This window comes from Chelmon rostratus, chromosome 21, assembly GCF_017976325.1.
Source record: "Chelmon rostratus isolate fCheRos1 chromosome 21, fCheRos1.pri, whole genome shotgun sequence".
In the NCBI taxonomy this organism is placed as follows: domain Eukaryota; kingdom Metazoa; phylum Chordata; class Actinopteri; order Chaetodontiformes; family Chaetodontidae; genus Chelmon; species Chelmon rostratus.
Window position 1 is genome coordinate 6,891,201 of NC_055678.1, and position 23,117 is coordinate 6,914,317.

Genomic DNA, 23,117 nt, shown 5'->3' on the forward strand with positions numbered 1-23,117 from the left:
ACTTGCACTTGGCTCTTCAGTGAACAAGATAACCTCCCATTTCCCCATCATGATTATCATCGTCATCATCCTAATAGCATCAAGAAAACAAAAAAAAAAAAAAAGAAATCCAAATCATTTCCACTTCTCACACGGCAGGAGCCAATCAGAGTGCAGAGGTCCTTCGGGTTCAGTCAGTCTCAACCAATGGCTGTCCATCCGGGTCGACTCGCAAACCACGTAGCTGTACATGTTGAACCAAAGTCCTCATGCAGTGCCCTGCGAAGGTGGCACATCACATACGTGCACAGGTGGAAGTGAGGGGTGGAAGGGGGTGTTTATGGATTTGGTGTGTCTGTGTGTGTGTTAGAGAGAGTGTGTGCGTGTGTCTTTTAAGAGGGGAGAAGCAAAGGTGTTAGGCAATTATCAGACCGAGGAGCACGGAAAAAAAAAAAAAGTCCAGGAGAAGAAGAATTACATACAAAGTCTTTGTCCACCGTCTGTCTTCTCTTGGCCCTCCTCGAAACACTCACACACAAACTCTCTCTCGCGCACACACACACACACACACAAAAACACGCGCACTATAGGTCCTCATGTCATTGTGAAGTCAGGTGTTCAAAGTCAACATTCAAGAAAAGAAAAAAAAAAACAACAAAAAACACCTCAATGGTAAAAATCATCTCTACCATCACAATGCTTCAGTTCATAAAATCTCGTCATTTCTGAAAAGTGATTTTGTTTTCCTCCAGGTTTAAAGCAGTATGCGTGTGTGTGTAGTTGTCGTTGTCGTCTTTGTCCCACTGCTGCAAACACACACACACACACACATGCACAACCAACATACGCACACTCACGCACTCCAACACACACCACATGTCCTCTTTTAGTGGAGAAAGACATGGCGCAATGGAGAGACACTCCCCCTTTGGGCGGACGCACCGATCACCAGGAGGAGACGGGGGTCGTTGCCACGGCTACCAGGGGTCTTCCAGCTCACCGGCACTCTGGGTGAGTAAAAAGGAAAAGAGATGGAGAGAAGTGTGTGTTAGCTTTTTGTTGCTGCGTCTTTCAGTTAAAACACTGCTCCTGATGCCTTCAATAATGTCAAATTTTTGCACCTGGCTGCCCTCTTTTATCTACTCAGTCTGAATGGATAATGATGAAAGACGGCGAGACCCCCCCCTGCCCAGCCGGTAGGTTAACATAACCAGAACCCAGACCTCTGATGACTCACCTTGCGGAGAATCACGAGGCCAACTGTCAGACTGAAAAGCAGGGGGAGAAATGGAGAGAATGGAGTCCCTATAGACCACACAGCTCCCTCCACCCGTCGCCGCCAGCTCATGCAACGCAGCGGCGGGCGTTTATTTTTAGCTTTCAAACCCGAGAGCTGCCATTGTTTTAAAGGAGACGACAGATTGAAATGTCTTTAAAGGTGCAAGGTGTAAGAATTGGCCACCTGTCGAAGGTCACTCCAAACACATGGTTGGCAACGTTTCACCTGACCAACCGCTAACTGCTGCAGAGGCAGAATATTTCCACATCTAACTCGAGGCTTTAAGGGTGTGCTTAGAAAAACCACAGCTGGTGATTGTAGTAACAGTGGGAAGACAAACCAAGAAAGTTTCGAGTTTGATTTCATGTTTTACAATCTCTTAACTTGGTGGTAAAAGAGAGAAACTTGAATTTAAAATGTGCTGAATTAACTATTTAATAAGGAAAATAGGTGTGAGAATAATTTTGTCAGTTTATTTGTTAGGGGGAGGCCTGACCTATACCGGAGATGGGACGGGCCATGGCTAGCTGGTTAGCATGCTAACTTCAGGAGATATCAACACGATACATAGCAGGTTGGTTAACATCGAAACTGTTATTTCTTCACATTCTGTTAATAATTTTCATTAATTCAGTAAAATTCTTAGATATTGCACCTTTAAGCAGCTGACATGACAGAGATGAGATGAAAGCGGAGTTAAGGTTAGAGGAGGACGAGGAAGGTGAGGATTGATCTGCTTGAGCTGTTCCCAAAAAACTTCACAGCCTACACAGAAACATTCAGCACATTAAGGAGTATAAGGAACGGCCCTGTGTCAGGGGTTTTAATGATTTGTCCTGATATACAACTGATTTTGAACAGAAAAATATGACTTTTTCTGCTTCAGGTCAGGACAAAAAGATAAGAAACACACCTTAAAGTCAGGTTACAGTGAGAAATATTCACACACTTGACACAAATCATAGCATTATACCTCAAATCATTTTTATTTGTTCATTCGTCATTAACTGCGTGGATTGATTTGGCCCAACGTAATCGCATACAAATACAACTCATACACACACAAACACACATACATACACACAGTGTTTAGCATAGCCTCCCCCTCTGATAGTTAAGTGCCTTATGTTGAAAAGATAAGTGCAGTGCATGCAGTACCAGAGTTGCTGGGTACTGGGCATAACAGACGTACAATAACCTCCCTCTACCTGCTTTCAAAGAAGAAGAGCAAAGACTGTTGGTTCAGTGTGTTCGAACTGAACTTTCACAATAAGGTGAGAGTTTCAGATGAGTTGTTTTCAACAGTCAGAACCCCTGAGGAATGAAATTTCCTGTATGTGGGCTTTTATCAAGCTGCAACACATCCTGCAACAGTTAACAGCATATTTAACAGCTAAATACTTGGGCAACTACTGGATGGCTTGATATTCCAAAGTAAGACATGACCTCCATTTAGCGCCACCATCAGATCAACTTTTCCACTGCTTTTCTCTTCAGTTCATGACAGAATACAAACCAAGCTAATGGCAGCAAACCTGCCAGCCACAGCTATCTTAGACATGAAGGCAGCGTAGCATGCTAGCATGTTAACATGATAAATGCTATTGTTAGCAAACTGATAAAGACTTCATATGGACTGTGCATACAAACAAACCAAATGCTAAAATGTTAGATGTTAACTCGTGTGCTAGCATGCTAACTGGCATGAATGTGTTAGCCTGAGGGCGTTGCCAAAAGAAAGGTTGTATTATTACCTAAAGCAAGATGGCTGATCTAATCTACACAGTCTGGCTTAACTCAATTTTTGTCCGTGTAGGATGTACTTTATCCAATAGCTGCACTTAAGTTCAGTGGCGTTTTGAGATGAATGCTAATGATAGCATGTTAACAATGATTACTTTAGTATTCAGCTCAAAGCATCCAGTGTTATCATGCATTTAAAATCCAGTAGTTGTTAACACGCATGAAGGAAAAGCTCCAGGAAGCAGCTGCCCTTCAAAGATGGAGCAGTTAACCAGATTTGCTAAACCAACCAGTCCCTTTTCTCTTGTAACACCAAAATATACTGTTTAAACAGATAAAAGCAAATTTGTCCAAGTAAATTTTCTAGCACAGCGTCCTCTTCACCTCACCTGTGGGGCGCTAAGCCATAATGTTCTCATTAGTGCCCCCCTGAGGCCAGAAAACACCCACTGGTACTGGTACGGTTGTAGAGAACTGCAGGTGTAGTGGGTGTTTTTCCCGCATCAACCAGAAGGGGCAACAATGAGCCCATTTCACACCCATAAACAAACTCCAAGAAGTGACACAAAGGTGAGATTTATGCTTCATCTGACACTCTTTTGGTTTTACAAGAGAAAAGATTTCAAGGGTGACGACTAACTGCTTGTTTTGGCACATGTAGATCTGGTTCATCACCCCCCCTTAAAGTGCAGCGCACAGCCAGTTCCCTGAGCTTTTCTATGGCACCACCCAGGACGGTCTACCATGCAGCAGATGAGACAGTCTAACTGTGAACAGTCGTTTGATTTGAGCTGCTAACACTGATGGATAAAAGTTGAGCCCTGTCACACATTGTAGTGCAATGTAGAGTAAGATACTGCATGTCTACGAAAAAAAACCCCACACACTGGATAAACCCTTTGATTTTGGACTGTTTATGAGCCTTGATCCAATCATTTCTTCTGGAGTGTAATGAGTCTTCTTAATTTCATTCTAAATTAGAAATGTTAATATGATGGCCCCTTGGTCACCTGGTACCACTATGTTTACTGACACGCTAACATCACCTTGAATAACAAAAATCAGCAACAGACTTCAACCTCTTTGTGGGTGACTGGGGCAGCGCGCTAACACATGTGGAGATGAGGAATCACGTGTATGCAGTGAGGGAATGATTTTAATGAAATGAAGCTCAGGCTACAAATACACACCCACCAACCCATCTACACAAGTGTCCCTCTGTGTTAAACTGCCCAGTTTTTCAAAACCCGGAACAACCTGGTACACTGAACATGCTGATAATTGGGCGAACACTCAAGTATCACCCACCACCAAAAACACAAATTTCAGTAGTGATGGTTGGTCTCTTGGTCAGACAATCAAACCCACGCAGACACGCATACACACAAACAAACACATACATACATACAAATACACAACAGTGTGTTTTGAGTCTGTAGATGGAGTTGGCCTGGAGACAGTGCAGTGTGCTGAACACAGCAGCGGTTCTGAGGGTCTCCTCTCCTTTTCTTTGTCAGTTCGTCCACTGTAAGGAGGAGGGGTGGGGGGGGTGGGGGGTGGGGGTGGGGGGGTGAGGCTGGAGAGGGAGGGTGGTTCAAGTAGGAAATCAGCCAGAAGCCATTACTGGTAAATGTAGGCTATGGAGTGCAAGGTTCATTTTTTGCCTCACCAGCCACTTTTGCACGTTATAATAATTTGTTATTGATTACTTTCGATTATAAACAACAGTCTGTGTGATTAAGTTGTAAAAGTGGCGGGCAAGTTCGGGGATTCCAAGCCAAGGCGGTCAGAGGACAGGGGAAACACACACACACAAAAAAGGTCCTCATTAGGTGGAAGGTATATATGTGGCTCGGAGACAGAACTTGAATAGACAGAAGGGTCATTTTATATTTCCATTGCATTATTAAAACATTCATGAATGGCAGTGGCTATTGATAGGAAGTGGCCGATGTGTCCATTCAAGTTCTGTGATGAAGGAAAGAGGAGGAGAGGTCATAGCATGTCTGTCTAGAGCTCTGGGGTCGGGTGGATGGGTTGGTTATGCGGGCGGGGTGCTCAGTCAGAGGAGGGATCGGACTCAGGGGCGGGCGCATCTTGGCTGGCCTCCGGCTCTGCAGTGGCGGGTGAGGGCGGGGGCGAGGGGGGAGAGGGAGGGGAGGCGGGCCGCTCCTGGCCGTAGTTGTCATCATCGTAGGTCCTCCTGCCCTCCCCAGCTCCCTTGGCAGCGCTCTCCCCCCGCAGGTGGTAGGCAACCAGGGACTCCTCCAGCACCGTGCGGTACTGCCCCCGGTGGTGCAGGCGGAACTGCCGCAGAGCCTCCAGCAGATGAGCCGCCGCGCTGCCACCTCCCTCCTCACTCTCCTCCTCTCCCCCTGCACAGGCCTGAGGTGACACGCCAGGGGTCAGACTCTGCAGGCACGCTCCATGGTCAAACACACACATCAAACAGCGGCACAATATCACACGAATGTTTACCACACGCTAGCATGACGATGTCACAGACATTCTTGCACCAGTCGAACAGGCCCATGCAAACGCTACCTCTGACCCTGTGACCAACAACCCTTTGTGATATTCGCTGTATGGTGTAACAGAGGGAAAGGGAGGGGGGAGGGAGGGGAGCACCCACACAGCCCAGAGAAAAGAGCCTGTAAGTCAAGACTCCATTGAAATTAATATGACAAATACACTCATGTGCCCCTCATACAAAACCCACACACACCTCCACCATCACATCGACTCTTTCAGGCTGTTTACAACCTGATACTGATCTTTTCTTTAGAATAACACTTGTAAAGTTCCCGTGGCCTTGACAGCTATTTCTTTAAGCTGCTGTTATATGACTTCTATATAAACTGATCAAGTTGGAATTTGATTTGAGGCTGCAAAGCTGTATTTTTCAAGTGCTCTGGAGTAGATTTATATGGACCATATAGTTACCAGAAACTCTGCAGCTGTAATCAGGTAATTATCAAGCTCATCTCCACATATTTTCTGTGCTAACCTAAGCATCTGAAATGTTTATCTTAAGTCTTATTTAAGTTACTGCTGTGTGCTTTGTGGTACTGGTTTAACTGCTGAACCAGAGTCTGTCAGCTCAGGCAGTTTGTACTGGAGCGCGCTAACCGTATCCAACTACCATGTTCACATGGTTCATATTCACATGTAATAAAACCCCTATCTACACCACTATCATAATGAATGTAAACATGGATATGTGATATGTTAGTTCTCACAGCTGTCAAGCTAGCATGTTAGCACTGGGAAATTCTGGCTGCACATTCTCTGCCTTACTTGTGCAACTAGCTTGCTTTAGCAATATGTCTGCCTAGCCCTGCAGAAGACTCCTGAATGACAACAGCCAAAGACACTAGATTTTTTTCTTTCTTTCTCTTTATCTCTCTATCTTTTTTGTCAGAGCATTTGATTTGCTGATTGCTGTTGGGATGTAAAGAGAATGTCAACAAACATAATAAAGATGCCTCTAAAATACTTTACCTACTCTGGCTTTAACATTCAGTCAATCTTGTCTAACCAAAACCAATATCTGTTTTGCCATTTTAGTCAAACTTATATCACATAAGATTTTATCTTATCATTACCCAAAGAAAAGCACAGATAGAATGATAAAGAATGCAGCTTTGCATAAAGTGTCTGACGGTATCAATTTGAGGAATACGTCCATACATGAAACATGTTCTGATTTGCATATTAATTTCAAATGATTCAACAGCTGATCTGGGACCCAATGATCAAAAACAAAAGAGTCTACAATATTTTTCTGTTGTTTCATGACACGCTGTCTCATCTTATGCAAAAAAGAAACAAACCTTTAGACATTTAGACATAGTTTTCATCAACAAAATTAACACTCATTTAGAGCACCTGCATCTGTCTCATTCTAAGTAGAATTATACAATCCTATTGGTTGACTTTTCACCTAATTGCACCACAGAAGACTGAAGAGGAATAGACCATAGAGGTTAGTTTAACTTGCCATTTCCACACATTTTACTCACTCTGCACACTTCAGCTATTCAGGCTTTATCAGCACTGTAAACAATACGTTTATCTTTAAAGTCACCCTGCACTCAAAAATAAGTTTTTCTTTCTTATAGTCACTTCACTTTGATATTTGCCTTTCACTGTGCAGAATGCTGTGTGTGTTACGGTGTGACACCAGAGGTATGTTTTCACATTCATCTCCTGAAGGAGGACGGCTTCTCTGTTCCGAGCTTCTGGATTTGACAATGAGGGAGAAGGAGAAGATGTCAGAGCCAGTATTCTTTTATACGTCGTAAAACATGTTTGGAGGGGATCTTTAAAAATCCTATTTATTGTACACAACTCAAATATTCTTGTTGGTATATTCAACAGATTTCAGATGAAAGGCTTCTGATCCATTCAGATGCTTCAGTTCTATCAAACTGTTAATTCGGGTCAGTCAAGTCATCCGTAGGTTTCGCTGGTTTAAAGGACGTGCATCAAGAGGTTTTTGGAGGTCTTACTGTATATCCTACTTCAGTGATAAATACATAATTGAAACGGACTGCTACTCACTTTGATGTTTTCAACATGGAATGCAGTCAATAGGGTTTCATTGAGCTTGCCAAGGTTATTCTGTCAAGTCTATCCTCCAACCTCTTTCACACTTAATTCTCTTTCATTCTCAAACACACACACACACACACACAGTCAGTTTCCATATTCACTCATTTCTTGGAGACTTACATTAACCATAAACATAACCACTACTGCCTAACCCCTACCCTAACCTTAACCCAAGTCTTCACCCTAAAATTTAATGACTTACACTATGGGGACTTGTGTTTTGTCCCCATAAGAAAGGCGCATCCCCACAAAGTGACTGTGTGAACAGATTTATGATCAACGTGAGTAATACACACGCGCGCACACACACAAAAGCACACGCGCGCACACACACACACACACACACACACACACGCGCACACACGCACGAGTGTCCTTGTCTGGGCTGGTGTGTGTTTAAGGGGTCATGTTGGGAAGGGGGGGGTGAAAGGTTGGAGAGGTGAGGGGTTCAGAGGGTGATCAACTCACCCCTTCCTCTTCTCTGTGAGGGTTCAGCCTGTTGTACACCGCCTCGATCACACTCCGTCTGTAAACACACAAACAGCACACAGCTCGCTGCTTAGAGAAGGCAACAACTCCCCACTCAGTGCAAACAGTCCCTGTTCATTCTTTGCAAATGTATATTGATTAACACTTTAATGGAACTATGAAAGCAACCGAGTCGATACTTGAGTGTCTGCTGTTCATGCACAAAGAGAGTACAGAATCTCTTTATGAATGTGTACGTTTAAGTGTTTGGAGGAGTGTTATCTACATCTTTGTTAGCTTTAAGTGCATATGTATGCATGTGTGCATGCAACTGTCTGTGTGTCCAGAGCTGCAACTATCCATTATTTTCATTATCCACGAATCAGCTGATTATTTTCTTTTTCTTTTCTTCTGAGTTTTAGACTTTTGGCCAAATACAACCAGCTTTGTTAATACAACACCTTGAGCCGTGGGAAGTAATAGCCGGCATTTTTCACAAGTTTCTAATATTTCATAGACAAGATGATTTGCAAATTAATCAATAATGAAAAAAAATATTTGATCACAACTGTTTTGATTGATTATTGATTATTTATTTTTATCTGATCTGATGTCCTTTTTTAAAGGACTGCATAATTATGTTAACAAAAGTGCTTTACAAAAAAAAGTTATTATAACTGGCTTGTAGTTCAGCACATTAAATGATGCAATATTCTGGTGGTAAATTAGACACAAAACAAGATGAACGTGTATAGTGAACTACGATAACATTTTACAGTATGTTCTATGTGTGTAAAATGCACTTCAGTGTTGTTCCAGGCTGTGTATTTACTTGCTGGCCAGGCCTCCTCCAGGTGGAAGGTTGGGGATGTTCTCTGTGGCAATGCTCCTCAGGACAGACACCAGGTCAGGGACTCCAGCCTCCCCGAAGTTTCCCAGCAGCTCTACACACAAAAACAAAGACGACAGCAGGTTTGTGAGACATTGCATGGCATATTGAGGTAAGGTCGTAGTATATTATACACCAAAATGTAGGTGTTAAACTACCACCTTCCTCTGCAATGGCTGAAAAATCACCCATAGTAGTGGAAAATTCAGATACACCACTGCCGACCATTTGCAGCACCACTGTGCAGCAGACTGATTTCAAATATTTGTACTACCTAAAGAATGTTTATTTTGTCCTGGTTATGTCCACAGAAACTGAGCACAGTATGTGGCCACTTGTTTCACTTAACCTTTTTAAAAACACAAGATTAATGCGAAGGTGTGTGCATGTGTTGCGTGTGCTGACCCTCAACACGGGTCTCCAGGTATTTATCCAATTCCTCTTCTTTCTTCACAGCCTCCTCTGAGACCTTGGGAGCTCCAGGTAAACAGACCAGCACCACACTCATGTTGTCCCTGCTCCCCTGCAGGAATGAGGATAGGCAGAGACAGAACAAATAAAGAGTCAAATGAAGTCTATGTAGTACATAAGGTAGATTTTGCTGTTGTTAACTGTACAGGCAGACGTGTACAGGGAAAATTGTTTTAAACATCAACCCAGAAATGCAGCAATGCAGTCATAATGCCGCGAATTCTTGTTGAATATAAATTCAGCGCTTTCCATGTCAGTATAAATCTAAGGCAACCGACCAGCAGTCAGTATTTAACACTACCTTGCAAAAGCAGGAGGAAAAAAACACTGATTACAAGCATTGAGGGTAAACTTGCTGCTGGAAAAAGATCAAAACAGTCAACTTTTGCATGCTGTTTTTTATATGTCAATAATTCCTGTAGCTGCTTTTCGTCAGTGCAGAAGATTGCAGATGGTGAAAGCAATGAGTGATAGTAGCTCCAGCCACCAGCCTCCAGGTCAGTAACTGTAGCCTTACTGTTTGGGATGTTGATACGAGTTTAATAATAATAATAATATCAGCTGCTACAAATTTTCTTGACACAACTCACACCATGAATGAACATTTCTAACAACAACAAAGAGACAGAATGGTTACACAGTATCAAAACTTATCTTTAACATGTCTGTGTCAGCTGACACGGATGCAAAGAATGCAGGTCTCATAATGTAAAAAAAAAAAAAAATCATCTTAAATGTTTTATTTAAATGTATTAAACATGTCTGCTAGACCTCAGGGATACATACCAATGACTTTTGGTGAGTAACGCTGACTGTGAACATAACATTTTGTTTGTTTACGAGAAAACTCCACAGGGCACCTTTATCAGTAATACTTTTTTCCTGTGATGTTGCGAGGATTAGAAAAGAATGACAAGTTGTGATTGGAGACAACAGCAGGCAAGCTAACAGCGTTTCTCCAATACAGAAAAATGGTTGGAAAACAACCAGGCTGCAATAAGATGCTGTCAGACAATTTTACCTCTTGTCCAGATCGTTTCTGGAAGAGAATTCCTTTAGGGAATTCAACTAACCATCCGATTATTGTGTTGATTAATAGATTAATTGTTTCGTCTATTAAACCTCAGACAACAGTGGACAATGTCTGTTACTTCTTCTCAAAGCACAAGGTGACTTCTTCAAATGGCTTGTTTTGTAAGACCAACAGTCCACATCTTTAAGACAGAGAAAAGCAGGAAATCCTTACCGAACAGCAACAATCAGCAAATAATTGGCATTGCTGCTTGAAAAAGGCAATTAATGAATTATCAAAATATCAACAGGGAGTTGATCGACTTAATTGCTTCAGCTATAAAACCTTTATGGTTTACTTACTTGCTGTATCATACTAAGAGAGCGGCACAAGCTCTGGCTGGAGGCCTGAACACTGGACAGCATATTAACTGGTGTTTATAGGACACACAGACAAGATAGAGGTCTGACTTTAAACCAGTGGATAGTCACCTTGTCATTACCTTGTAAAAGTCAATGTGGTCAGAGGAACTTTCTGTAAGTGTGGAGTGTTGCATACATCACAAAAGGCAGTGGCAGCAGAGCAGATTTATGACAGTGTGTGGCTGTTATTTGAGATAACCCGTCCAGTAAGGTAAAAATAACTAGGCTGCTGTGCGCCCGCTGGTTCTTGGAGTAGTCTAGACACAAAATAAGTCCAAAGTCCAAGATGTCGACTGGTGGGCAGTTTCAGCAGAGGCTTTTTCATGGATCGACAGCTGAGAAAGCCAATGGGCCGGAACAGAATTGAAAGGGATGATGAATTATTCATCGTTTAGTTTTATTAAATAAAAATTACATCATTTGTGTTACATTGCAGTAGTTATGCATAATTTATTTCAGTATATTAGATGTTATTTTGGATATTTATATCATATTCTTTAAAAGAAAAATACAGGCAGCTTCTGTTGTGGAAAGTTTGATGTATTTTAACTCTAAGAATTAGAGGCAGGACTCTCCTTACCACCCACATCAATACATCATTCAAAGCAAAGACTTTTTAACTTTTCATTTCTGTTGCAGTAACCAGGATGACCAAGCAAATGGGAGTTTGATTAGCTGAGATTTACTTTGTGCATTCAAATCAGTATCATACAGTGTTTTACCCACCTTGTGCAGACAGGTGTCCACCACTGAGTTACAGACTTTCTCCAGGTCATCACACACCAGGAGTCGTGAGCGGACAAACTCACACAGCTCCTCGTTGGACATGACATCCCAGATTCCATCGCACGCCAGCACCACAAACTCGTCTTCGCCCGCCCGCTCCAACACACACACCTCGGGCTCGGGGCTCACCAGCTGCTCCGTGGGGCCCTTACCATCCACACATTTGTAGTCGTAGTCCCCCAGGGCCCGGGACACAGCCAGGGAGCCGTTTACCCTCTGGATCATGACTGAGCCGCCAGCGTTCTGGATGCGCTCCTTTTCACGGGGGTTGCAGGGCTTGTGGTCCTGGGTGGAGAAGCCCACCTTGGTGTCTCGACTCAGCACGGCCCGCGAGTCACCGCAGTTAATGAAGTAGAGGTGGGTCGGGCTGAGCAACACGCACACAGCTGTTGATCCACTGCGGTCAAGGCCCTGCCGCAGGTCAGAGAAGCTGCGCATGTACTCGTCAATGTTCAGGAAGCCCGAGCGGATTCCATCTTTCACGCCTTCCACGGAGCAGGGTCCTGAACTGAAGTCGGCCCCTCCTGACAAGATGTGTTCCAGCAAGTGGCCGGAGCAGTAGTTGGCCACCCGGGAGCCTGCGTGGCCGTCGTAGACAGCAAAGAAGGACCAGTCGGCGAGTCCATGGGGGAGGCCCACCACAGCCGTGTGAGCGTCCTCCATTTCCACCCGCCAGCCTTGCATGGAACTCAGGCCATAGCGCAGTCCATTACCGTCACCATGCGCACTATGCTTCTCCGTCTTCGGCTTGTCCAGGAATGCACCCATCGCTGCCTACAGCTGGAGATTAATCAAGGAAAGAGAAGAAGGAAACGCAAAAACGGAACCGTTATACCATCAGCAGCAAGGACAAAGAAGATTATCTATCCCTCACCAAGTCAGCCACTTTCATCGTAAGGCACGACTGTACCATAGCAAATATACTGCACACAGAGACAGCAGCTGAGCTAGACCAATACATCTGACATCTTCGATTTCTTATTCTGAAGCTTTTGTTGCCCATTATAACTCAGTGCACAGGTAATTTTTCAATCCAATGTTTAAAACACTACAAATGTGAGTGAAGCCAAATTTGTCAAATACATTTGTCAGGTTTGTAAAACATTATATAATATTCTATTGTCTATTGTAATGTCACTGGTACCATAAATCCCTGTGTAAACCAACAGTTTTTGGTGTCAGTAGTTCAGTAGGCCGCTTCATACTGTGATTACAGAGTGCTTTTAATTACTCAATGGATGGTGAGAGCCAGAGATCCTGACAACGAGACAAAGATAGCAGAGGAGGAACCACAGAGTTGAGGATTACACTGCAGCTGTAAAGCTCCTTTGAGCACACACAACCTCTCTCACTCTGAACACGAGGTAACCAATACTATTAGTTAACTTGCTGGCAGAACATAAAGTGTGACATTAATGAATCAGCAGGGCCTGAAAGGCTCACCTGCCAAGAGCTGAATGGGAATAAAATCTGTCTTCGAGGGTTAGTTTTCTGTCTTTGCCTCAACTTAAACTTCCATTTAACGTCCATTCTGACCACCACGCACTCTCTCTGACCATGAACCACAATCAAAGGCTCGATGTGGATCCAGATACAGAAGCAGACAGACGGTGTCTTTGTTTTGTTCGGGAGCATTGTGAGTGAAAACAGACTGCATTTAAACAAGTCAGGGAGCTGTGTTGGTTCAGGAACTGGTGAGACAATAAGTTACAATCCAGGAAGGCCAGTTTCAGTAATAGATCCATGACTCTGAGGGTCACATGCCAAAACACTCTCCAACATATAATGAGCAGGCCTGTAACAATTATCACACGGTCGCCTGCTTGATCATTTTGCATAATCTTTCGAATGGTTTCTATTCACCTGCATAAAAAAAAAGAGAAACTAGCTACTGGGCTCTTTAAATGGTGTCATCTTGCTGCACCACAAATAAGGTTAAGTTGGTTGGGAAATAAACTTTACAAGCCAATAAAACAAATGGATATTTACTTTTTATTTGCATGTTCCAACAGTGCCAATAAATGTCTCCTCTTCTTCACAAGGTGTAAATGTTTTAAACTATTATTAAGCTGACACTATAATATATATATATATAACAGAAGAAGACAAATTGTTAATTGCAATTATTTGTATGATAATGACATAAAATTAACATTAATTATGAGAATGGATTTTACTGATCTGGAAAGTTATCGTGCTGTTGGTCTACGTGGTGTGGATGACGTTGCTTTCTAAAAGTCAGTTTGAGTGCTGCTTTGGTCTGTTTAAGGTACTGGGAGTCAATGATAGCATGCTACAAGCTAACAGAGCTAATGGAGATGGCCAGAAAGGGCTGTTTCAACCTCCAATAATTCAAGCAGCTCTGTGATCACTGAGGGATACATGGGAGAGAAACCTTCCCATAGAGAGATAGATATAAAAAGATTTGGTTGCAGAGTGAAATTATATATATGTGATGAATGGCTTCAGAAATTAGTTGTAGCTAGAGAAAAAAGTACAGAAGAATGTATTAAAGTCAGAGGCTTTTGCAAGATCTTGAACATGGAGATGTCTGTAAAATGTAGAGAATAAGTCGTCTTTATCAAATCTGTGATCAGTTTTGGCCCTAAAAAGCCTGGTAGGATATGTAGTGCAAAAGGAAATTTCAAATGAGAACTACTCTAAGAAATGAAAAGACGCTAATAGTTGAAAATGTTATATTATTTGGGTTCCTTGTGTCAGACATTTTTGTTTGTAATTTGCAAGCAACTGTACCTGAAGACACTAGCAGCACCTCCCTGGTCCTTACACTGGCCACAGCCTTCAAATGCTCAACTGCCTTACGCCATACCTCTGGCATTTCTGACCTGCGCTATACTTTCCCATCATACCAATCAATTCTGACTGAAATGTCAGCAACTGCTGCAGCGTGGAGCTACTTACAGTATGTATTGCTTGGCTGGTGTAGCACTCATGAGATCTTGAAATCAATAAAAAGCGATAAAAATCGAAAGCACCCAGAGCGCGTCTTTTTTTCAACATATTGATTTCTCGCTCCGCATTACCTCCCACATGAGCGCCCAAAAAAGGCTGGTACACGCAAGGAGTGACTACAGCTGGTTTGAGAGGAACGTGTATCTGTCTGCTCTGCGCATGTGTGCAGTGTCATAGTCTATGTGTGAGAAAAAGGAGCTCTATAAATACACCAGGCCGGTTTAGATTTCATGTCCAGGGTGGGGCAGTGGGCCACGCCATTCACATTTCTATTGCTTTACTGCTACATGGTTGTATCAACAGAATTCCCTCTATCAAGCTCTCACCACCAGCGACCGCCACTCAGAAGTAGCCTATATGTTCATGTATGGTAAGAAAGCCTGTTCACATATGTGTGTGGGAGAAAGAGAAATCTGTTATGTTCACCAGCAGTGATTCTCTCTAAAAATAAAACAAACACACTGCCATTGCCTAGCAACCACCCACCCTGCAGGGCAAACATCCAGGCTAAGCTTCATTCAGCGACATCCCCCTCTCTATGTATCACACACACACACACACACACACACACACACACACACACACACACACACACACACACACACACACACACAAGCCTGGTAGAGAGAGGAAAGGGGAGTTGCATCATCCATCCATTAAAGCAGTCGCAGCAGCCAGACCCTGAAAGGAGACGTGCAGACTGCAAGAACACATGCAGATACTATGAGATTTCTCTGGCTGACAGTGATACAATAGACCGCTGACACATACACACACACACACACAGAAAACCCCAGAAAATATCTCCACTGAGACACCAGACTGAAACCAGGAACTCTCAACCACTTAACCCCCTCAAAACTGCTGTCACCCGTGCTGTAACCACAGGTCGAAACCAACACCCCCTCATGCTAAGACGCACATGTCTGCCAAAAACCAGTGGCTGCGAAGAGGGAAGTGGAAGGTCGGAGATTACATAATGCTGCAGAGAAGCTGATTGCTGCTCTGAGAGCAGGCACACTCGCACAAAACAGTTAATGCTACCCTGGAAGCGAGGTTAACGCGCAGCTTCGAGCACTATCGCTGTGTACACACATCAATACACATGTCGTAATATGATGGGACTCACCCTGCAGGTTCATTCCTGACTCTCCAGACGATGTGATTATTGGGGACAGCTTGGGATGTTATTTAGCCAATTTTGATTTGATTACAGTCTGAGGGTTAGAATGTCTGCAACAAGGAGCGTATGTTTAGATAATGTCACTTAAGACATTTCAAGACTTTTTCCAGGAACTTGCAGACTGTTGAGTTGATACCCAAATCTCAAATTTTGTGCAGTATTACAAACTGGCTCAGTGTTGCTTTCGTGAACAGCAGCAGAGAAAACAACAGAAAAAATAAGTGGGTAAACAATACCAAGGTTATAAATTTTTAACTGTTTATCATGCCTATCAGACCGGTTAATGATGACACCCTGTACAAACATGATTAGCTAGCTTTAAGAGTTAGCTACATTAGCTTACATGTTAGCTAGACCATATATTTTTTTCACAACAAAGTTACTAGTTGTTTGGTTCTTTAATCATAAGTAGAGACGTGAAAAAATAGCTGACTGGGGCTGGGAGCAGGACTAACTGCAGCTAAGAACCAGCCTATTTGCAAACATTAGCCAGTCAGACAGGCCAGCCTGCTACTATCTGCTAATAATACGTAACCGAGGTCAGGCAGGCATAGTGTTTAATTAATTTTCTTGAGTGCCTCAATAATTGGTCTCATCCTAATTAAACTTAGCCTCCCCTTGATTTCTTAGACAATTAAACTTTCCTCTTCTCTGGACACCTTGCTGTACCTTATTGCTTATTTAACCACTAAATTGTCTTTACATAAACAAATTGACTGCAAGTCTCTTCAGACTTTCTCAACTTTGTCAACGGTCCACAGGCTAATGCAGCTTAAGTGTCGCCTGACTATAGACAAAGTCTCTGTTGTATACCTGAGGACAGCACAGTAATGTCTGTGAAAGATTTCACTTTTTGAGCACTTTTATGAAGACATCCAGCAGATCATGTTGAACTGGTTGAATGTTAAAAATATATACATCAAATGCCATTGAAATAAAGATTATGATCTATAAAATGCAACAAAATTTACTACAGTTAAATGTCTTTTTATTCTTTCATCAGTTGCTATAACAACAAACTGAGGCTTTTTTGGGAAAATAGAAATTAAAAGCCATGAAACAATTTTACTTTCCTAAATCTGCATATTATTGTTTCATTCAAACTCACAGAGGACTGCTGACACAGGACTGACCAATAAATGTGGTTAATGGGGCTTACAGTGAGCTGCAACCCCAACTGTGGAGGTCAGTCAGAAGCAGTATTTTAACGTTCTTTTTTGCCTATAGCCTGGTGTCTTAACCAAAACCAAGACTAGTCCTTCATCTGTCAGAGGGGGCGACTGCAGATCGCGATTAACTCAAACATCTCTGCTTCCACTCTCAGTACAAACGTGTTCACTTCACTAAAGGCGGCGGCACTTGAGAGCGCAACACATTAATCGTCCGCAAGATTTGTCTATAATGTCAGAGTGGCTGGACAAATCTGTCACTAGTGCTAACAAGACAGCAAAGTCAGCCTGAATAATAGAGTGGTGATGAAATGACTTTACAGTGCGAATACCAGGCCAGCAAAACATGAATTTAAGTTCACACACTTGGTCTTTCACACAAAACTGCTACATAACATAAAATCAGAAGGAGCACACAGGACATGAATGATCCCACAATCCAAACTCACAAGACACAAAAGAATGTGATACAATGCAGAGTGATAAATACACTATATTGTGCTGGTCCCACTAGAGATGTGTTCTGGTGAAACTGACCCAAGTCAGCATTCGCATTCTTCAAGACCTCGAAGACTTGATGAACCTGCATCTCCCTCTATAATCTTGACTCAAAGAGAAGAAATTAATGAAGCATTCAAGGTTTTGTCAACTTGTTGGCTCACAGTTGTTGAAAAGATTCTAGAGTTGCAACAATTCACCTCAACATGTGACAGACAACTGGCAAACAATGTAGTAAATATCCACGACGTTACTTCTGTCTTAGATCATTTACACTTTGCTGCGGCATTTTCATTGGTCCAGTCCATGTGATGGATGACAGATGACCACCTGAAGGGAAATACCTAATAAATACAACGTGACTGTGTGATATTTCCCCATATTTACGAGGTGAAGAGGACCACCTGAATGCACCATGGCGCTAACCGACTGAGAGCGGATTGAAGGATAGTCAGTGAGGACGACACCAGGTCACATTTCACAGCCACATTTGGAGAAGCCTCTGGAATGGGACAGCCTCATTGAACTCTTACGACGTATTCAGTCTTGAAATACAGACTTTGAAGCAGGCAACCCTGAACTGGGACACAGGCTATGTGTAATTGGTTCCCCGTGTTACGGTGATGACTTCTAAAGCCATACCTTCCAAATATATCTGATCATACACCTGAAATTCACTAGTGTTACATATCTAGAGCTCTTTTTTATTAGGGCTGCCAGATATTTAAAAAAAAAATTGAAAATGCAATAACTTTCCTCAAACAAAACAAAACCCCTCCGACTTCTATCACATGTCATCCATCTTACCTCGCGAGGCAGTTGGATTCACTAGATCACAAGAGATCATGGGAGCCGAGAATCTATCTTTCCAGGCTTCAAATTGCGCACTTGTGGTTATTAGTCCACCCCTCCAGAAATCAGCGTGGACTCTTCCACTTCACTATTCACAATGCGACTCTGACACCAGCGTGGACAAGTGGAGAAGGTGAGAACTATTTAGCAAAAACAACACTTTTCTTAATAAAGGACTTGTGTGCTGCAGTTGTGTTACTTAAATGAAATCCACCATTTCTAATGACATTAAAAATGTGTGCTTATTCTGCGTGGTGGAAAAAAAAACGACCTCCCCGGTGCAGCTGAGGATGGTAAAACTCTCAAACTCAAGCAACAAAGAGATTTATCCATATGCAGCACTTCAATACATTTTATTGACCCTCGGTTTCTTCATCTCCCCTCTTTGCACTAATCTACTGCAGAGTGCTTCCAAGGTCGGATATGCAACTCCTGAATCATACCAGTCAATGGAAATCACTCAGGTATCGCTTGGCTCTCAAGACTTTCACATCATGACTGTGAGTTGACAGCTCTAAAACACAAAGATCATGGATAAAAAGTACCACTTGACAGGTTTACTGGTGTTTTCAAAACTGGGCTAATGGTGGAATTGGTGAATCTCTGCAATCTTCAGTGACAATCGTATCAAAGTGTACAAAATGAAAACCAACAACCAACACTGCACACAACCGCAACTTAAAACGTAGTGCAACTCTCCAAGTATGAGGTGGTGAAGAAATTAGTCCTGCAACTGATGACAATTTTCTTTATCAATAGATATGCTATTTTTCAATTAACCAATTATTCATTGTGTCTATGTGTAAAATGTCCACGATCCAAGCTGACAATTTCAAATGTCTTGTTTTGTCTGACCAAAATTTCAAAACCCAAAGATATTCATTTTAAAATAATACAAAACACAGAAAAGCAGCAAAAGTTCATCTTTGATTCATTTCATTCACATTTGATAAATCTTGACTGCACAACTGTAGCAATTAATCCATCAACAAAATTTATTTAATTAGATCGAATTAACATTCTGTTGATTGACTAATCAGTAAATCGACTAATTGTTTCAGCTGTATTACAGTCCTGGCAGCAGCTTCCTAAATCTTCTTAAAGCCAAGAACACCTTCCTTAATGAGTGACTTACAAACTGAAACAAAGATTGTGTAGGTTACCAAGATACTATCAAGAAAATCAGCCAAGTCAAACCATCATGAAGTGTGAGTAAAGTCTGATGATGGCTATTCTGTGTGTAGCAGACACAAAAAGGGTGACAGATCTTGGTTTCTTGTCACATTGCTCTTCAGCATCAACAACTGAACTGACTGTCTTTAAAAATGACAACTTTATAATAGGTGTGCAAATAGCGATTATTGTCAATCACAATTGATTGGCCAATTCCCAGACTACATGGTGATGTGTCCGACTCAACTGTCCTGTTTACCATCATAGAAGAGTAAGAAAAGAAGACAATATTCACATTTGAGATACTGGTACCTGTGAATAATTTTACATTTTTGTAATTGATTGTCAAGAGAGTTGTCATCAATCAAATAATGGAATATCACAGTAGCCCTTCTATATATATATATATATATATTAATTGTCTTTAGTTTTTATGTGTTTATGCAAACACACAGGGACTTTTTTTCCAAATGTGTATAAACAACATGATACCACTATGAAGCTACAGAAATCATATCGGTGCACCAACATTAATAGCAAATATTGGCCCAATGCAAAATCTTATATTCTAAGATTATTTCACTGATAAAATCCACACACACACACACACACACACAACTTATTTGTATGGCCCAGTGCTACCCAGCTGCCCGCATGTTGATGAAATTTACTTCTTGCCTCAAGTGAATAATCTACAACTCATTTCAACTCATTTGCCGCTCAGTTGAACTACTTCACTCAACTAAAAATGTGAAACACTCCTCACGGTGAAAATTTTCATACCAGTGCAAATTCTTTCCTATTATGGACGACCAATGTGGGCTCCTATATTTTTAAAAGCACCTTATGACGCCTACAGTTCCTTCAGGGCACAGCCAAGGCCTTTCAGATCTTGTCAAACTCTAAAATAAGCTTGTTGACTGTCTCACTCTCCCACTGACACTGTGTTTCATCTCCTCCTCAGTCTTTACGCACTGACTGCTGACTCAGATAAGATTATCAGCTACTGAACTCCTCCCGTATCTGGCTAGCAAGGCACAAGCCCAACAGCAAGTGATGTCATATACTGGTCACCTGTGCACCTTATCGCAATATGATATACTGGATAAGGTGAGTTGCCTGCCTGGCTAAACTTCAACTGCACAGTACAAAATTGATGGTGAGATGTAAATTCACCATAAGCCTTACCTTAGCTGACAAATCTCTGTAATACATAGGGCAATTCAGAATGGCTCAATCATCTCAGATCACATAAAATTCCCAAACTGAAAGGGTAATACAAAGAAAGAGAAAATTTGGTTTGCTCAAACACTTGGTCCTCTCTTTCAAAATAAAATCTTAGCAAATACTCTATTTTCTTTGCAGGGAATCTGGAGAAGTACTCTTCTGCTGAGGGAGTGCTGCTCATTAATAAGGAAAGTCAGAGTACAACATGTAATTTTGACAGTCGAGGTGAGATTCTTGCTTGGAATGAGTCACACTGAGAATCAGCCATGGTTGCCTGAAAACTTCCAGAAAATCCTACTGCAATATTGCAAGCGGCGATAGACTTTATGGATCACATCAGACACGTCATCAACAATTTCCTAAATCATCTGTGAAGAGAACAGTATGCAAGGTTCAAGAAGTTGTCTACAGGAGTCATCACCTTGATGCCGATTTCTCTCAAAACATGGAAAAAACAAAAACAAAAAAACAACAGCAGTGGCTTTTAGAAAGCCAAATTTAAAGGCCACTTTTATGTAAACTTCATTATTACTACTTATCGCATTTTTCAGTCACAGTCTCACAATCTGCTAATTTATGGTACATCACATGTGCTCATGTTGGTCTGCACAGGTGTATGTCTAAAGCAATGTCAGGAGTTACAAACCCAGCCCACGTTTATGGTCAAGGCGATTCCTGTACATTTGACACAGTTGCTCGGTGGCTAAGGACCTGTCCCCTCCCAAATCATGCCTGGAATTTACGCGTTGTGTGGACAATAACAGAAAGAAATGAACATACCAGTAAAAGCAGCTGGCTTTCCTGGACCATTGATCCACTCAGGCATGAAGCACAAACTTAAACTTGTACACTGTTTGACCAGTTACCAACCAAAACAATGAACACAATTTAAACCACAGCAACTGTAGCTAATTATTAGCTTATATATTCAGCTCCAAAACACCTACTGAGCATTATCACAAAAAGGTTATGCCATGTATTGTTATATACCTATGTATATCAGTAAATGTTATATATTTTCGGTGAATAGTGAGCAAGAGAGACTCGGGGAAGTTTTGGGAAGAGCAGTTCTGCAGTCGCAGCGAAATAAGCTTGGTTATTACCACCTTACCAGTTTGTGGCTAAATTTTATTGTTATCTGCTTAGATTACATTTCATGTGAGGTGACTGATTTCACGGGCTTCAGCAAAGATGCTTGACGTAAAAACGCGGACTTGCCGTTACAATTACCTACTAAGGTCACGGCATGCACAACAGAACAGAGTAACTTAGCTATCCAACTGGCACTGCATGAATTTTTATTTGACACCTATTGATGGATAACTCTGAACATTAATAACGCTACCTACCTACTTATTGAAATCAATAGGACCTACGGCAGTTTGTTGCTGTCTGCTTGTTTAAATCTAATGCGATATCGTTAGAAATACCATCACAGTGCCAAGCTAACATCACATAGCTAACCATTGACACCCATATGACAAAGTCCGCTAAGCTGTCATTAGCTAGTTATAGCTAGTGTAGCCAATATCATGCTAGATTAGCTCGCCTGGGACCAGAATAAGCACTGGAGGCCAACGTGTTGGACTGTTAACATTTGTATTGCTTTAAATTTGCTTCATTCAGAATTGGCTTGCCATCGTTGGCGGTATCCAAGTAACTTTTAAACTTCAGATGATGGATCAGGTTTTATTTTGGCACTAGTCTGTTTGTACGCTAACGTTATTGCACAGCACAATTTATGATGCATGAAGCGACTGGCTGTTTTTGGAAATGCGTTTCTGTGTTAAATACCTATCCACTGACCACATGCTGAACTCCATTCCACTTAACACTGGTCCCTCTACGGAAAGGCCTAGTTTGCTAGTGTGTTGATATGAGCTAACGTTAGCTGGCTTGCTAATGTTAACTTAACAGTTAGCTGTCGTTACAGCCAGCGCATTTCCCCAGCTTGTCAAACTCAAGCTAATGACGTTAGCGTACATACTAGCATGCTACTTACGTTTTCCTGCTGCTGCGAACGTAGATCCAATCTTGGTTTTCTGCTGGATTCTGCTTTTGTGTGAAGATATGTCGGTAACCTAGCTATCTACGGCGCTAACGTTAGCTAGCTAGCTATGTTATGTTTCCTTATTTGACAAAAATAATCGAGATTGGCCTCAGAAGAGCGGCGATAATTCCTTTCTCGGTGGTTCCCTGCTTGGACAACGTTGATTTTTACGCATGTTTGACGCCAGTTCTGTCTCTCACATTAAACGAAGACAATTCCGATCGTTCCAAAACAAATATGGACACTGAGAATTGGTTATATTATACAACACTGACAAATCTAGCACTTTCTTCAATTGAAAGGCCAGCGCTATCCTTCGACTTTGGGTG

At 42.0% G+C, this 23,117-nt stretch overlaps 1 protein-coding gene across 2 annotated transcripts; it reads right to left on the reverse strand.

Moving 5' to 3' along the window:
• Positions 1–23,117, reverse strand: ppm1bb (protein phosphatase, Mg2+/Mn2+ dependent, 1Bb). Of its 2 annotated transcripts, none has more exons than XM_041962513.1 (6): positions 22,741–23,117; positions 11,604–12,443; positions 9,378–9,495; positions 8,916–9,027; positions 8,084–8,141; positions 1–986 (listed from the first exon to the last, which is right to left on the reverse strand). In XM_041962513.1, exons 2-6 carry the CDS (start codon positions 12,429–12,431, stop codon positions 957–959), a joined length of 1,146 nt encoding a protein of 381 aa, XP_041818447.1. In that variant the 5' UTR covers positions 12,432–12,443; positions 22,741–23,117; the 3' UTR covers positions 1–956. The 2 variants fall into 2 exon arrangements, with proteins under 2 accessions (XP_041818447.1, XP_041818446.1); XM_041962512.1 differs by lacking the exon at positions 1–986 and adding an exon at positions 1,001–5,386.